Below are 17,622 nucleotides of genomic sequence, written 5' to 3' on the forward strand. Positions count from 1 at the left end.
TAAGTAGAGTACATAGAAAAATGGTGCTTTATGTTTTGTATTATACTATTTATACAAAGTGTGTTTACAAATTTGGTTGACAAAATAAGTGTTGCAAATTCATGCCATTAATTTCTAATAATTTAAAAATCTATTTTTGAAATGATTGGTGTAGATATTACTTTTTCAACTGACTTTGTTGTCTACTTTTGCTATAAGGAGGGAGAGAAAGGGGGAGAGAGAGAGAGATGGTTAGACGGAGAGAAATGGTGTCTACGTTTTCTGGAGTGACAAAGTAGAGTGGGAAATGGTTAAAGGGGGAGATGAGTTTTTAATTAATACCCAAGTTTTGTGAAAAAATTCTTAACGACCTGATTTATGATAATTAAAATTTAAAACCATTTTCCCCAAAACGAGAGGCTCCTATTTTGGAGCAAATGAGAGTTCAGTGTATGATGTTTTCTTATTGGGCTTCAGGAGAAAATCCAAGCGAAAGAACAGGCTTGCTGAGCCCCATACAAATTTGCGCAACAAAACTAACAGAACAGATTTATTTAAAAGAGGAAAACGAAATGGAGATGCGGGGTATCGATCCCCGTACCTCTCGCATGCTAAGCGAGCGCTCTACCATCTGAGCTACATCCCCAGTTGAACGGATTTCTTCACCTTATAATATAAGTCCTCTTCTGGGGTATGCTCATTTTTCTACAACCTTTTCAGTTTCACATTATTGCAAATTACTATGATTTAAAAAAACAAAAAAAGGCTAACGAAACAACATATTTAGACTCTCATGATCACTAAATTTTACTATAGGTTATTACTTACATACTGAATTTTTAAAAAATTTCTCGTTGTTCACTGAAATTTGTTACATATTACTACTTGCTTATCGAAATTTGAAAAATTATTTGTTGCTAATCTAAATTTGAATGAAGTTACTCGTTACCTACTAAGCTTTGCTATAAATAACACTAATGAAAATAATATGGTGATTGATGGGTAACTTTGTTCAAATTTGGACAATGAACGAGTAACATTTTAAATTTTAGTGAACAAAAAATAATCTATAATAAAATTCAATAAGAAGAGATTAACTTTTTAAACCTCAATGAGGAATTAGTAACTTATAGTAAAGTTCAACGACAATTAATTAAATTAACTCATAGAGTTCAAGAAAATTACATTATTGTTGCAAGTTACAACATCAGTTGCTTCATCGTTCTCACGTAAACACAAACGTTATATACAAATTAAAGCAAATTTCAGCAGACTATCCACCCTCCCCAGCCCCACACAGTTGTTAAACATTGCTCTGCAACTGAGGATCAACATCAATTCTCGCCACCCCTTCAAATTTGGACAATGAACGAGTAACATTTTAAATTTTAGTGAACAAAAAATAATCTATAATAAAATTCAATAAGAGGAGATTAACTTTTTAAACCTCAATGAGGAATTAGTAACTTATAGTAAAGTTCAACGACAATTAATTAAATTAACTCATAGAATTCAAGAAAATTACATTATTGTTGCAAGTTACAACATCAGTTGCTTCATCGTTCTCACGTAAACACAAACGTTATATACAAATTAAAGCAAATTTCTGCAGACTATCCACCCTCCCCAGCCCCACACAGTTGTTAAACATTGCTCTGCAACTGAGGATCAACATCAATTCTCGCCACCCCTTCCTCCGCAAGTTTCGGCACCTCAACTTGGCCAACCACCAGTCCTTCAACCCCACTAACTTCCCCTCTCAATATCCTCTCCTCTGTCTCCTCGTCCACGAAGTTTGGATCATCCTCATCTACGGCTGCCGGCGCTGCGTCCAGTTCATTCGCCACCTCGTCCTCTGGCCCCTCCCACGTGAATTTTCCTCCATGGCCGCCCTTCGCCTGTTTTACCAACGGACGCCCGTCAACCGGGTGGCGGTCCTGTCTCTGAATGCTTTGTCCACCAGTTTCTTCTCTATGTGCTTTAGTGTGTCAATGTTGTGTGTGTCCGTTTCAACTTTCTCTACGCGTTTTCGTCCCTCTTCGTCCCCGCTTACGGCTCGGAACGTCACCGTTTCCTTGGTGTCGTCGACTGGCTTCTGCATTTTTGTGGGAATATGTATAATACAGTACAACTTGCCTATGCTTGCCTGAAGGGATTTCTTTTACATAAGGATGGAGAGAAGGTTAACGGTGGGAATAGGTGGCTGAAGGTGGTGGACACAGCGCAAGGTGCTCGTACGAGGTTCTGCCAATTGTGGGTTGAAGCCACGTGGCATGTTCAAACAAGTTCAAGGAGTGACAAAGAAATATCATTTTGAATAATCCTATCTAGCACCTAACCAATTCTGCCACCTAGCTAAGATCCTTTAATTAAGCCCCTGTTTAACCCCCATTACCTGAAAACGAATATGAGAGAAGTCGTATTTTTTAAAAAAATGAGTGGTTAAAAAAGAAGGAAAATTTTTGGATTTATATGTAATATTATTTTATGAAAGATTATGTGGTTGAAAATAGGAGAGAGAAAAATGGAATGTAATGTAATTTAATTTAATGGGGATCAAACATGGGCTAAATTAACAGATCATTTTAGATGTTTATGTTCCTAATTTTAGGATAATTTATAAATTAATGATACTTGAATATTATTTAATTCTTATTTAATTTAGCTAAAAAAGCTGTTAAAAGTTTAAATCAAATTCAATAATAAATCTTAATCATAAATTTAGTGGATCTACATTTTTTTATTAATTTTTCAACCTTAAATCTTATCAATTTCATCAAAATATACTAAAAATCTAAATTTTCACAAAATCAAACTGGGGGTTCTCAACGCAAGTTATGCTAAACAGTGTTACTCTTTTTTTTTATCTACTAATCACATATTTGACAATAATTTCAACTACACATTCATAAACGTTAGTTATTTATTATCCATGAATTTTGTGGAAGACATCACTATTTCACTTTTTAAATAATTTATAAAATTTCTAAATGGAAACTACGTGTTTGTTTGGGCAAATTATAATGAATATGAGTGATGAATACGAAATATGTGAAAATTAAATGGATAAAAATTGAGAATGTGTAATTAAAATAAAGAAATTGAAAGGGCATCCAAGCATTCACGGAGCCTTCCGCTGTGTTTTATTTGTTTGCTAAAAAATTCATTTTCAAAGTCAAACAATTATAATTTTTGATAGTATATTTTGTAGGACTTATAGGTACTACACACTTAGAACTATTCATTCATATCAACATATAATTTTAGCAAAAAATAAATAAATAAAACCCAAACAGTTAAAACGAAGGCTATCTACTTATCTGATCTAAGGGAAAGGCAAAGGAAAAGACTAAGGCAAACTTTAAATTTAAGCACACATTTTTTAGGACCTATAATTATTACTTGTTGATCTAAAAAACGAAAATTATAAAGCTACACGTACAGAACGTGGTTCATAGTAACTGTACAGAAATTCAAAAGAGGGTGACGTATCGTGAAAAGTAAAAGGAAAGGACGGTTAACTTGGAGAAAAATATGAATAAATTCATTAAATTTCTTATGTTTTTGTCTTAATTTTCGTGGTCACTCCAGGTTATCAAATGAAGTCGAAATATTACATTCTTAATATCATTTTGAAATACTCACGGCCTAATTTTTCAGGTTGTTAATCTTGCACGAAACAGCCATTTGTAGCAATTGTTATAGCGCGTCAAAGTAGACTGTTCCAAATTAATATTTCTAGATTTTCAGAAACGAGCTAACTTTAAAAATTTTTCAACGATCATACTGTAGTCAAATAAGTAAATTTTCTATATCCTCTCGAAGCTCGTTTCAAGAACTATATTATAGACATATCGAATTATCTAAATGAATATCTAAAATAATTAAACTTACGTCAAACACGTGTGTTAAAAAGAAGCGTATAACTCGTTTTATTTTTAAAAAAATCAATTTTTTCATTAATGTTTATTATTTTTATATTACATTTGATACATAAAAATTAATTGTTAATACATAGATTAACGCTCATTAAAATTTCTAGATACATGAATATGAATAAATTCATCTATAATAATTTTGGATTTATGTAATCGTGATTTATCAAATGAAAATTCATTGAAACTAGGTTAATGTGAATGTAATTATTTGAGAATTTATAACACAAATTTCATAAATGACAATAACTATGTAATATTTATTACGTATGGAAAAACGAAAGGTAAAGTATTATTGAAATAATTGAAGGTATTATTGAAATAATTGAATTTTTTTTTGTGTGTATATATATATTTTTTTGGATGTAAAAATAATCAAAATGAAAATATAGTATTATAATTTATAACCCATATAAAATAATAACAATTTTATTAGAAATTTTTGTGTCCAAAAAAAAAAAAAAAAACAAAAGAAGAAGAAGAAAAAAGCATATAAAATTTACTAATAAAATTGAAATGGCCCTTCAAATTTCGTTTTTGATACAAGAATTCCAACCATTTCGCATAATTAAAGAAACAAAGCTAGTCTATATAATGTCGACTTTCAAACTTCTTCTAGTCTATATAATGTTCGACTTTCAAACTTCTTCTAGTCTATATAATGTCTACTTAACCTTAATTTTGTAACACATCGTATTCGAGAAATGGCAGATAAACTCAAGTTAAAAAATGTGGCTCCTGATGATAGCAGTGAAGATGAAAATGTTGTTGAAAGTGAATTGGACCTTCGTTTGGAGAAATTAAAATTGGGTCCTAAAAAGAAACTTCTTGTGCTTTGCCTTGGCGGATTACTGGTGCACAGAGTGCACGTTAGGGATAGTCACACTGTTCGTGGATTGAAAGCTGATGTCGCCTACAATAAACTTCTAGGTAAAGACGATAAATTTACTACTTTTTTTTGTAGTTTTTCGATTAATTTTCGGGCGGGTTTATAATTTTTATCACTTCGAAACAGTTTTCAAGAGGCCTTTTTGTACTGACTTCATAAAATTTTGCTTCGAACGATTTGAGGTGGGCGTATGGTCGTCTGCTAGAAAGTAAGTGCAACTTATTACCTTTTATTTTGGATTACTATTCATGTAAAATTTTTGTGTTATATGATCACTGATGTTGAAATGAATAGCCGTAATATTGATGCTGCTTTGAGCTGTGTCACTGGACCTGGAATGAGAAGCAAGTTAGCTTTTGTATGGGTGAGTTTGATTTCTTCATAAACATTGGAATCAGTAATTAAGTATGTTACACGTTTGGTGTTTCGTACGCATATTAGGAAATACTATTCAACGATATAATGGATGGGATTTTAGCTCATTTTTCCGTTCTTAATATTGTTCAGTACTGTACAGTTTACCTTATCAAAAGATTAAGTCTTATATTTGTTTCATAGGGTCAAGATGAACGCACAGAATCTGGATTTTACTGCCTAAGGAAGGAGGAGAAGCCTCTATTTCTGAAGGAATTGAAGGATCTCTGGGAGAAGAAATACCATAGTCTTCCGTGGGAAAAGGGACAATATTCATCGTCAAATACGTTGTTGATCGACGATGAACCCCATACATGCCTGCTGAATCCTGTAAGTACATAATCATTTCACGAATTTCAGTTTCGATAAATTAATTGTCATTGAAGTTATTTTCTTATTCTTCTGTTACATGCAGACCGATACAGCAATATTTCCCCAACCGTACAAAAAGCACGACGTCAAAGATACATTTTTAGGTGAGATAAGAGTTAGATTTACAACTTGGTTTTAGTAAGTTTGGCTTGCTAGTTCTGATTTTCAGTCGGAATTTTTAGGTCCGAACGGTGAATTACGAGGCTTTTTGGAAGGACTTGCTGACGCCGATGATGTTCGTACTTATGTGAAAGAGCATCGAATTGGACAGTCTCCTATAACACCATCACATCCCGACTGGAATTACTATTCGAAGATCGTTCGCCATTTTGGCAAGGAAGAAGAGAGTGCTGAAAGTGCTAGTAAATGAGATCAAATCTATATAAAGAAGTTGCTAATGAAGACAATATCAAAATAAACATGTAATGCAACATATTAATGCTTTTTGTATTTGAATTGGCTGTTTTTGAAAATATAGTAATCACTTTATAACTTGCATTGTTTGCCTCGGCCTAGCATGTTTGGCTTAGCTTATAATTCAAAGCAAATAGGATGAGATTTCAAATGATCTCCCAGTTTTATCCCAAGATAGTGTATGACTATCTTAAAATACGAATAAATCAAATACAATAGAGGTTTAAGAAATGGTTAATTAATGCTATTTCAAGTAGGAAACAAAAAAAAATAATAAAAAAATAAAAAAATCACACATATAATACATGGAACAACACAAATTCTATTCGATTTTGCTAGTGGTACATCGGGGTGTACCTAATGATGTACACCTCACTCACATGGAAGAGGGACCCACTCGAATAAAATATTTTTTCTTTCACATGGGTCCCACACCCATGTAAGTGGGGTGTATATCATTCGATATACCCTATTATGTACCACTAGATAAATTCAATTCTATTCTGCTAAGGAACCAAAAAAAAGAAAAGAAAAAGAAATCATCCTATTTTATTTAGGAGAAGACCAAGTCAAAAAGCATAACGATGTTCACCTTAACTTTGGATTCTCTAATACCTCCAAAAGAAATTTTCCATGTCTCCTCAAAGTTGAATAACGTACATGTGGTTCTGTCCCATCTCTTTTATCTTCTTTAACACGTCACTTGAGAAGTTTCGATGAAACTTCTCTATTATACCAAAATTCTCATAACAAAAAATTGCCATTGTTACCGGTCATATGTGAATTGCATAGAACTTGATTTCATGAGTATTGTCATTAAATGTGTTTGATTGATATAATTTTTGACATGAAAAATGTTGAAATTTTGAATCTTTTTGTATTTGTTTGATCATTTTTTGTGAAAATTGTTAATTAAAGGAATAATTTTTTTTACAATTGTTGATAAATTTTGTTCCCATTGCTGAAATTTTTTAAAAAAAGGTAGAAAACCATTTCCCCACCAAAACCAAAGAATTCCAATACCTTAAAACCATGGAAAAGNATTGGTTTCAAATTTTCAATTAATTATATATTATATATATTATTAATTTAAATTAACATCTGAATTTTGAAATAATTTAACAAGTTTATTAATTTTGAAATGTGATGATTATATTTAGAAACTGTGTATTGTTTTATCATAAAAGTCTCCGAACCTGCTTCAAAAATAATAAAAATGGGCCCAAGTTTTTGGGGGCATATTTCGGGCCCTAAACAGTAGCCCATGCTACCTAAGTCTAGGGCTGGTCAATGTTATAGAACATCCGGGGAAGGCATATATTGAACAATGCAAAAGCTAAATTACGATATTGCAGAATAAGTTACTATATAAGATTAGACTAATTCATTTATTTACTACATGTCTTGCAACAATGACGAACGCAGACATTTTGAATTAATGGGGCACAATTGAACTTGTAAAAAATAAAGATTTACGTTTATACAAATACCACTATGTTTGTCATCCTTTTTATCTCCAACATCATTTTCATCTCTTTTATCTCAAATATTCCTTTCATTATTGTGATTAAAAAAAACACATATTTAGTATAAAATTATTTTTTCATCACAATTAATTCAAACGAAAAATACAAAAATCACAGCAATTTTGAATGTTAAATTATCAAATGCATTACAGTCCAACACAAAGACTTTCAGATATGAATCTATCTGATTTAGAAGGGAAGAACTTGCATTAGTATTTCAATTTCAATTCAAACATGGGTTTGATTCACACTCCATGTTCTGAGAAATATTTACCATCCGAAAATGCATAATATTGAGAATGCTCATTGAATGAGCAATTCAATAAGAGAGCTCGGATGGAATCGGTATTAGCAAAAATCACAGCAAGAATTCATTACCATTAAATCGCCAAAACAATATAGAAATTGGAGCACTTAAATGGATCTCTAATTTCATTTCATAAGAAAATACAAAAGAAATAATTTCTCGAAAAATGATAGGTATAACTTTTGATGAATGAATCTTTCACGTTCTTTAAAAAATTAAAACTTCATTCAAAGTTTTCAAATTTTCTGGGCTGGAATTCTTCTGTTTCAAATCTTATTTCCCTTTATAATAATTATAAAAAAAAATCAATTTTAAGTTAGTTGGTCAAGTGACCCACGATGACCCATTGTGGGTCTGCCGGTGTCTTGCAAACATTTTTTATTTTTATTTTATTTTTAAAGGGAAATTAGATTTGAAACAGAAAAATTCTAGCCCAGAAAATCTAAAACTTTGAATGAAGTTTTAATTTTTTAAAGAACGTGAAAGATTCATTCATTATGCCTCATTTTTTGGGATATTATTTCTTTGTTATTTTCTTATGAAATGGAATTAGAGATTCATTTAAGTGCTCCAATTTCTATATTGTTTCGGTGATTTAGTGGTAATAGATTCTTACTGTGATTTTTTGTCTTTGTTTAATGCATATGATAATTTAACATTTAGAATTGCTGTGATTTTTGTATTTTTCACTTGAGTTAATTGTGATGGGAAAATAATTTAAACGTAAATATGCATTTTTTTTTATAATCACAATGTTAATAAAAGGAATATTCGAGATAAAAGAAATGAAAATGATGTTGGAGATAAAAAGGATGGCAAACATGGTAGTATAGGTATAAATGTAAATCTGTATTTTTTGCAAGTTCAATTGTGCTCCATTAACGTAAAATGTCTGCGTTCGCCATTGTTGCAAGACATGCAGTAAATAAATAAATTAATCTAAAAATTTCTTTAAATAAATGAATTAGTCTAAAAAAATTTAATCAACCAAAAAATAAAAAATAAAAAAAAAAAATATATATATATATATAATCGAACATTTGATATATATAGGGATGTCAAGAATTTTACTACCCCATCATCGTCCTGATCGACACTTAAGACAGAGCGAAGAGGAGATAGGGAAGGGGTGGGGTTGGCACTCTATTTATATATTTCATTTTATTTTTTCTGTAAATTTTAGGATATTTTAAGTATTTGCTATTTAAGTCGGGATTTCAACATAAAAAAGATGGATTGAATTGAATGTAAACAAATAATTAACTAACAAACAGAATGGGACCGCTAATCCTATCCAAAATAGTCTCGCAGCCGTGGCACCGCTGAGTTTGAATATGAGGTTCAATTGTCACATCTACTAAGTCGTAAGTTTTATAAAATGTGTAGATAGTAGGTTATGAATTTCAGGACTAAAAATATTTAATTAACTTAAATATGATTTGAACTTTGATAAACATTCTCTTAGTGGCAATCTATTTCGAATGAGTAATGCAATTCAATAGTACTAATGTTAGTCTAGATGTCAATTGCATGACATTAAATGATATATTCATTTAAATGTAATAGAAAATGATTCATTTAATTGAATCTATCAAGTGTGATAACTTAAATTGGTGTTCTAACATCGTTATTAGAGCTATAAATGGATCAAATATGGATTGGATTTGCCCAAATTCGATTCGATCCAATCCGTTAAGAATAATTATCCGATCATATCCGATAATCTAATAATATCTGATTGTTAAATCCATATCCGATTGTTATGTTATCGGATATTCGATTCGATAACCCGATCTGAAATTGAAAAAATTGAAAGATAAAATTTTTATATTAGTTAATTTCTAGGATAAGAATTAAAAGGTTAAATTATCTTTTTACCCCATTCTTAGTCCACCTATTTATAGATTGTAAATTTTATGATATTCTAGTGAGTATCTGATATGAGAAGTGAAAAGTCGGAAAATAATGAAATTAATTCCAACTGTTGGTTCCTTTGGTTGTTTAATTTATGATAAAATAAATAAATTATTATTTTCAGCTTATTTTGATTAATAAAAATTTAATCTCTTCAAATATTTCAAGTAACAATATTATATTATTATCTAATATTATTTATTATTTGAAATTTATGAGTAAAGTATAATACAAGTTTCAAAATGAAAAAAATTGCGTAATAAATTATCAAATAATATATAAAATATATTATATCATGTGGAAATTACACCCAATAAAAAATTTCAAGATTCAACTTCAAAAATCAAATTTAAAGTTTTTATATACAAAAGTTGGATTATATTATTAAAAATATTAATAATAATACTACAAAAATTAAATGGTAGCGTTATTTTCATTTACACTTTTTATAAGTATATCCCACTCTAAGTTCATCCTTCATAAAAATTTTAAAAAGTACTATTTACATCCACGTTATATTCCAATCTTGTCCTTACTAAATTCATTCATTTAAATAACATATATCCACATAAATTTTATATATTCATTTCATTTTAAATACATCCCTAACACTATGATTCATTTTTTATTTTTTTTTATTTTTTAAAAGTTATAAGGAAAATTCGTACTAGAATGCAAATATTCACAACGCATCATTCATCATATGAGTAATGACATTATCTAGTCTTGACAAAGTTATGAATTTATCATAAATATACATAAAAGTTAAACTAATAATCACTTGTGAAGAATAAAAAACACCAATAGTTTTTTTTAGAAAACATATAGTAAAACAGACATTAAATGTGTAAAATGTATTTGGAACTAGATTATCAGGGGAAAGTGAGAGTATTTTAGTAATCATGTTTACATAACACCAAAACAATTTCAAATTAAGTCATCCGATGACTACCACTGCCCATAGTTTAGTTTCTTCCTGAAAATTTCCATAAACATCCAAGTATTGAAGAACTTGAATTCAACGAAGTTCCAAGTGATGCATTGTTTTGATTAACAGAATCTTTCAGAGTCAATCATCGGCTGTTTTGGGGATGAGAGGAATGGGCAATTGGCCTTTCTCAAAACCTTTCATCTTGGCTTCTTGCTCATGGATCTTCTGTATCTGGAGCATTCTCTCCATAACAAGCTCATACTTGCACTTTTCATAAGTGTGGCGCTCCACCTCCCCTTCCAGGGCAAATAGGAAAAACACAGTGCAATTCTAGAATGTGGTGAAAAGAAGTGAAGTAGTAGGTGAGGAGAATCTTTCTCTCATAGCTTTCTGGAATAGAAACTATTTATTTGGGTTTTGGGTGGCGTTGTAATTCTAGAATGTTTTAATTACACTAATTATATGATTTCATCAGTTAATAGAGTAGTGATCAAATTAGTCAATTCTTTAGAGTATTGCCTAATTTTCTCTAATTATGTTCATGTAATTTTTCTTAATCTATTAGGATTCTAGTTAAACTCAAATTCTAAAAGAATAAAAAAAGATTTAGGATAATTTAATGAAAGTAAAAATTAGTGGATCAATTTAGAGTTTTGTATTTTTATTTAATTTTGTTTATGTCTATTTAAGTAAATTTACATAGGATTTAAAATATAATAATTTTTTTTTTCAAAAGTGAATGTACTTATAAAAAGTGTGAATGGAAATAGTGATACCCAAAAAAATTGCTATCAAACATGACATTTTGATGGAAATCCATGAAAAATCAATGATATCAAATAGGGCCTTATTGCCAATTGAGACCAATTCCTCGATTTCCCCGCATTAATCTTCGTTCAAAGAATTTATTTAGAAATTAGAAAAATATAAAAAAGTTATAGAAAAATAATAGAAAGATTTATGCAAAAAACATTCAAATCGGAGAAATATAATACAAAGATAGAGACATTTCATTGCATAAAAAATTATACAATCGTATAGAATCTCTCACACGCCCAAACTGCAAGGAAACCTTAAAAAAAAAAAAAAAAAAAAATCATATCACATGAGATTTTAAAGGATCCACCAGTCATACTATGTGAATTATTCTTGGGTTTGCTCGAGCGTATGGGGCGTAAGATCTTCTATATATGATGGACGAGATTTCAAATGATCCCCAAATCTCAGCCAAAGATAATCATAATTATCTTCAAATTGAAAAAAAAATAAAGTTATAATAGGAAGGATCATATCTATAGGAGGAGATAATCAATTACTCCATAACATATAAAAGAAATAAACAATAAAAATTCAATTTCTATGTAGGAAAACAAGAAGTCAAAAATTCTAACGATTTCTAACTTTGAATTGTCTAAGACCTCAAATAGGAATTTTTTCATATCCCCTAGAAGTTGAGTAATTGTACCTGTGTCTGGTCCAATATATTTTGTCTTCTTTGTCAAGCCACTTGGGAAATCTTAGAGGGTGTTTGAGCCATATTATTTTGGTAATAATGCATTCTTAAATAGTGTATTGATGAAAAATGTGTGATTAAAAAATAAAGAAAAGTTTTTTATTTGCGTGTAATATTATTTTATTGAAAAATGTGTGGTTGAAATGATGTCAAATCACTATTTAAGAATGCATTTTTTTAAAATAACGTGGTTCAAACAGGCCCTTAATGAATCTTTTCTTTTAGTCACAATTCTAAAAACAAAGAATTACCATGTTTCACCCTAAATAATATACACACTTAGGCTCAGTTTGAGCCCCATTATTTCCTTATTAAAATGAAAATTTTGATCTTATCTATCACATCAAACCACCATATTTTACTTTTTATCTTTATGTGGGGTTCATAATAGTTATATTTTTTATTCTGACTCAAACGGGGCATTAGAATCAACACATTCTAAAAATTTCAAATTGCCTCATGTCAAACAATCTTGCTGAAAATTATGGTCCAACCCCCGTGTTTGGCTTTCCCAGGAGTTCATCATTCATCGAAATAAATTCTACAACACATCTTGTATCAATGCTAAACCAACACATGTTTGTAAAATTGCGGATCCACTAACAATAACACATTATTTATCTTGACAATTTGTTCGTCAAACATATATCATAAGGACGAACAAATTCTTTCGAAAGAATATCACTGTCTCTCACGACGACAAGAGACGCATCGTTAATGACAATGTGGAATTTGCTTTATTTTGGACAATTTTCTTAAGGTGTCCACATCATTCACTTTTGTCGAAAATAGGGGTTTAATCTTTTCTCTAAATTCATGTGTCATCCAAACCAAATCAAAACATAATTTTCCACAAGTCAAAATTGATATTCCCGTCAAATTTCTCCATGTCACCTGACATACATTTTTTGTCCTCCACCATTTCGATCGATCTGAAGCTCCGATGATGTCCGAGAAGCAAGATTCTCCTTCTTTAGTAGCTAGCACTTCGTCATCAGTTTCCTAACCATCCATCACTACTCTGGGGAGCGTTAGGTTCTTCTGGAATTGACACAGCTCCGTAAATGGCGTTTCTTTACCATCACTTAGCTAACTCGTTTTTCCATTTTATGTCCCAAATAATATACCCCTTTGGACATCAATCTATTTTCTTCCTTCCGTTTGGTGTGTACTTAAAACACTAATTTTAACTAAATATTATTGAAGAGAAATAATATCGATTTTGAATTTAGAGGTTGGGTCAATCAAATAATAGCAGTTGAATGTCATGAATATTAATTTTTTTTTTTTTTTTGGACATCATTAATTTTCAGATGGGATGGTCGAGACTTGATTCCATATATCTTAAACTCGGTATATTACTCGTATTATTAAAATTATAAGTAGAGTAACAATGATGGATCGACGATCTTAGTAATTTTTGTGATTTGATTGAACTCCAAAATTTGCTTATTTTTAATTGTTTATTTTAGTAGATAATTAGAATAATCCAAAATCAAACTCTAAATCATTAATTTCACGTGTTTAAATTAGTACTAATTTTCATTAAAGTATGTTGATATTTGTTCTAGTTGGTTTGATACTCTATTCATCAATATATCTAGTTGCGAAATAATTTCAACTACTTTCATTTCCATGGTGCCCATAGCTATTATATAGAAGAAAAATTACGATGTGAATAGTGAATACCAACTATGTAAATCAAGACAATTTTAAATTTTACTGTCCGATTGAGATTTTGCTTAAAGCTTAATTAGTGACATGTATGATATTAAACCGTCAAGTTAATTATCCTGTTTGGTGAGGATTAAAATCGAAGTTTTAGTAGGTTTTGATAAAAATTAATGAAATATGTAATTTAAAAAGTGTGAATTTTATAAATTATATAGTTAAAATTAATTACTGACTTTGAATTAAATTTAAATCTAAACTGCTCGAGTTCTATTTTTTGGCTAATATTGCATTTTGGAACGATAGATTGATGAAAAATATGTGGTTAAAAAATAAGAAAGTTTTGAGTTAGAATATAATATTATTCTAGTTAAAGAATACGTGATTGAAAAGAATAAAAATGAAAAATGTATTTTGAAAATAATAAAGATCAAACAAGAGTTAATATCTACGGATTAAATCAATCAATGACTACTCAATTTTATACTTAGTAAAATCATGAATACCCAATTTGATTTTGTTTTACTATGGCTGCCAAACTTTATACTTAGGCCTCGTTTGATACACGTTAATGTAAAAATGAGAATAAAAAATATAGATGTTAGGGCCCTACACGAGATATAGAAAGTCAAATATGGTGGTTTGATGTGATGAATAACGATCATGTTTTTCATTTTAATGTGCAAAAAATAGGAAACAAATGAGAGTTTAGTGTCATCATAACCACACAATTTCATATAAAGTTTCACCATAGCTGCCTAATTTCATATAACATTTCAATATGGTCACCCAATTTCTTTTCATCATTTTTCATTAATTTTAAAAGGGGAAAACTAGTAATTTTGCTTATATATAAAATAAAATAAAAAATATTTTAAAAAATAAAATAAAAACTTATTTAAATAAGCTTTACTTAGAAAACTAAAATAAAATAAAAACTTATTTTTTTAAAAAGGTTACTCGAAAATAAAATAAAATAAAAACTTTACCTTGAAAAATAAAAAGTTATTTAAAAAAACATTCCTTAAGAAAATTAAATAAAATAAAAATTTATTTGAAAATAAATGTTTTTTAAATAAAATAAAAAAATTAAAAAAAAAAGGTTACTTAGAAAAATGAAATAAAAATAAATTTTTTAAAAGGTATTTAAAATTAAAAAAAAAACTTTAATTTTTGGTTTTTAAAACAATAAAGATATTATTGGTTTTCTTGCTCCTCATCGAGCCAACTTTTTTATATAATGCAAAGTTATCATTTTATCATTTTTAAAATTATTGAAAATGGTAATAAGTAGGATATTCATGGTGAAATCTTACATGAAATTAGGTAGTTATGGTGAAATGTTATATGAAATTAGATAATCATAGTGACATTAAGTATAAAATAAAATAATGAAATAAAATCAAATTAGATGATGATGATACTAACTCTTGTTTAGTGGAGATTAAAATTAGATTTTAATAAATTTTGATAAAATATGTGTGATTGAAAAGACATGAAATTCATAAATCTGATTAATATTGATTATTTAATTTTAATTTAAATATTGATAAAGCTGAATGGTCACCGGCGAATTTATCCCTAATTTCTACTGAATAGGGACAATGGAGCTAAAAGTTTCTTGAGTGTACGCGTAGTTGGCGACCATATAATCTGCACTTTCATAAACCCTTGTTTTATTTCAAATTTGAAATCTGAAAATGGCAGATGAATCATCAGACCCGAAATTTGAAAATGTGGTTACTAATCACAGCAATAAAAATGAAAAGGATGATGCAAATGATTCAGAGCTTCCATTGGAGAAATTAAAGCTGGGTCCAAAAAGGAAACTTCTTGTGCTTTGTCTCGGTGGACTACTGGTAAACAGGGTGCACATGAAGTATTGGACAAAGGTTGAAGGGATAAAACCTGATCTGCGTAATGGCAAATTTGTAGGTAAAAATTTACTCCTTTTTATCCTGTTTATGAAAATATTTTCGATTAATTTTGTGTTGGGTTTCTAATTTTCATCCTTCCAACACAGTTTTCAAGAGGCCCTTTTGTACTGAGTTTATAAAATTTTGCTTTGAACGATTTGAAGTGGGTATATGGTCTGCCACTGTAGAGTAAGTGACATTTACTTGATATTATGATTTTCGGTTTCTTTTTTTTCTTGTGTATTGTGTTCGATTTATCTGTTATGTGATCACTGTTGTTGAAATGTATAGAAGTAACACAGAAGCTATTTTGGACTGTGTCGCTGGTTCTGAAATGAAAAAGAAGTTGGCATTTGTATGGGTAAATCTGATTTCTTGAAAATTTTTAGATGAAATTCCATATTTACAAGTGTAAGAGAAACCATGGCCTAATGAAAAAAGATGACCTGACTTTGTTAAATCTGTTTATTAGGGTCAAGAAGAATGTATAGATTCTGGAATGGCATGCCTAAAAAAGAGGCAAAAGCCTCTGTTTCTGAAGGATTTGACGCGACTCTGGGATAAGAAATACCTTGATCTTCCCTGGCGTAAGGGACAATATTCATGGTCAAATACCTTGTTGATTTGTGTTGATCCTCCCACATCCCTGCTGAATCCTGTAACTAAACCATTCTAGGAATTTACAGTTTCAACAAACTAATCCCAGTTATCCTTTAAGATGATTGCTTCTTCTTTCGTTTTCAAATGCAGCCTAATACCGCAATATTTCCCCAACCATACAAAAGGCACAACATTGAAGATATATTTCTAGGTGATCAGTTAGAATCAGATTAAGAATTGGTTTCTTTAGTATGTATATCTTTTGGCAGGCAGCATCTGATTTTCCCTGTGGATGTGTTTAGGTGAGAATGGTGAGTTGCGGGGCTATCTGGAGAGACTTGCAGATGTCGATAATGTTCCATCTTATGTAAAAGAGCATCCTTTCGGACAGCCTGCAATAACACCTTCACATCCTGACTGGAATTACTACGCCAAGATTGTTCATGAGTTTGGCAAGGAAGATGATAAACGTACTAGCAAATGATGTAAGTTTAGATTTGGTTTGAAGCCACCTAGAATGACATTGAATAGTTTGTGTGATTCAATTTCTGAACTCGTTAACCTCTTTGGAAACATATTTTGTTGTTTGCACGTTGAGTTGTAAAAATTAAAACTTGCCAAGATAGTACGTGAATTTGGCAAGGAAGAAGAAGATAAAAGTAGTAGTAAATGAGAAGTAATTACTTATAATTATGTGAACACATTTGTATTTCCGCTTGTTATCTTTGATATGAAGAAATATCATAGTATTAATGGAAAAGTATAGTTAATAAAAAAGTTGAAATTCATTCAAGTTCATTGGCCCTTTAGTGGAGTACTTTACGACATTTACTAAGAGGGGAATAAAGATGATAATGAAAAAGTAGAATAATAAAGTGCAGTACTGAAAAGTTCATGATGATGGAAAAAAAATCAAGAATTGTTAGGATCGAGCAATGGGATCATAATAGTTTGGATCCTAACTATTCTACATTTTTAATATCCCATTTCGGATAGTTATATTATTTTTGAGATCGTAAAATTGTAAGATCTAAAATAATTTCTTGGTAATTGATCGAAAATTACACATAATCCATGGAAATACGATAACTGATTACCCCTGAGATCAAATTTCTCCCTCTACATGTAATTTAATTTAATTTTTTCCCTCTCTAACTTTCAACCACACAATCCTTAATAAAATAATATTACACCCAAATCGAAAACTTTTCAACCACACAATATTTAAAAAAAAAAATACT

The 17,622-nt window shown here is 29.9% G+C and overlaps 2 protein-coding genes and 1 non-coding gene across 4 annotated transcripts; 2 read left to right on the top strand and 1 right to left on the bottom strand.

The window, feature by feature from the left end:
• Nucleotides 1–552: 552 nt before the first annotated feature.
• On the bottom strand, nt 553–625 carry TRNAA-AGC. The gene has a single exon. It is a non-coding gene; the product is annotated as a tRNA-Ala (tRNA).
• A 3,977-nt stretch (nt 626–4,602) lies between these two features.
• LOC111368974 lies at nt 4,603–6,003 on the top strand. Its single transcript, XM_022990466.1, has 6 exons — nt 4,603–4,844; nt 4,930–5,011; nt 5,098–5,167; nt 5,362–5,471; nt 5,578–5,693; nt 5,772–6,003. The coding sequence occupies exons 1-6, from the start codon at nt 4,619–4,621 to the stop codon at nt 5,957–5,959; spliced, it is 792 nt and encodes a 263-aa protein (XP_022846234.1). The 5' UTR covers nt 4,603–4,618; the 3' UTR covers nt 5,960–6,003.
• Nucleotides 6,004–15,435: 9,432 nt separating this feature from the next.
• LOC111369449 lies at nt 15,436–17,092 on the top strand. Of its 2 annotated transcripts, none has more exons than XM_022990967.1 (6): nt 15,436–15,800; nt 15,889–15,970; nt 16,073–16,136; nt 16,254–16,439; nt 16,532–16,592; nt 16,684–17,092. In XM_022990967.1, the coding sequence occupies exons 1-6, from the start codon at nt 15,566–15,568 to the stop codon at nt 16,863–16,865; spliced, it is 810 nt and encodes a 269-aa protein (XP_022846735.1). In that variant the 5' UTR covers nt 15,436–15,565; the 3' UTR covers nt 16,866–17,092. The 2 variants fall into 2 exon arrangements, with proteins under 2 accessions (XP_022846735.1, XP_022846734.1); XM_022990966.1 differs by having other exon boundaries at nt 15,437–15,800; nt 16,073–16,142.
• The last annotated feature ends 530 nt before the right edge of the window (nt 17,093–17,622 follow it).

The sequence above is a fragment of the Olea europaea genome, chromosome 20 (assembly GCF_002742605.1).
Source record: "Olea europaea var. sylvestris chromosome 20, O_europaea_v1, whole genome shotgun sequence".
Classification (NCBI taxonomy): Eukaryota; Viridiplantae; Streptophyta; class Magnoliopsida; order Lamiales; family Oleaceae; genus Olea; species Olea europaea.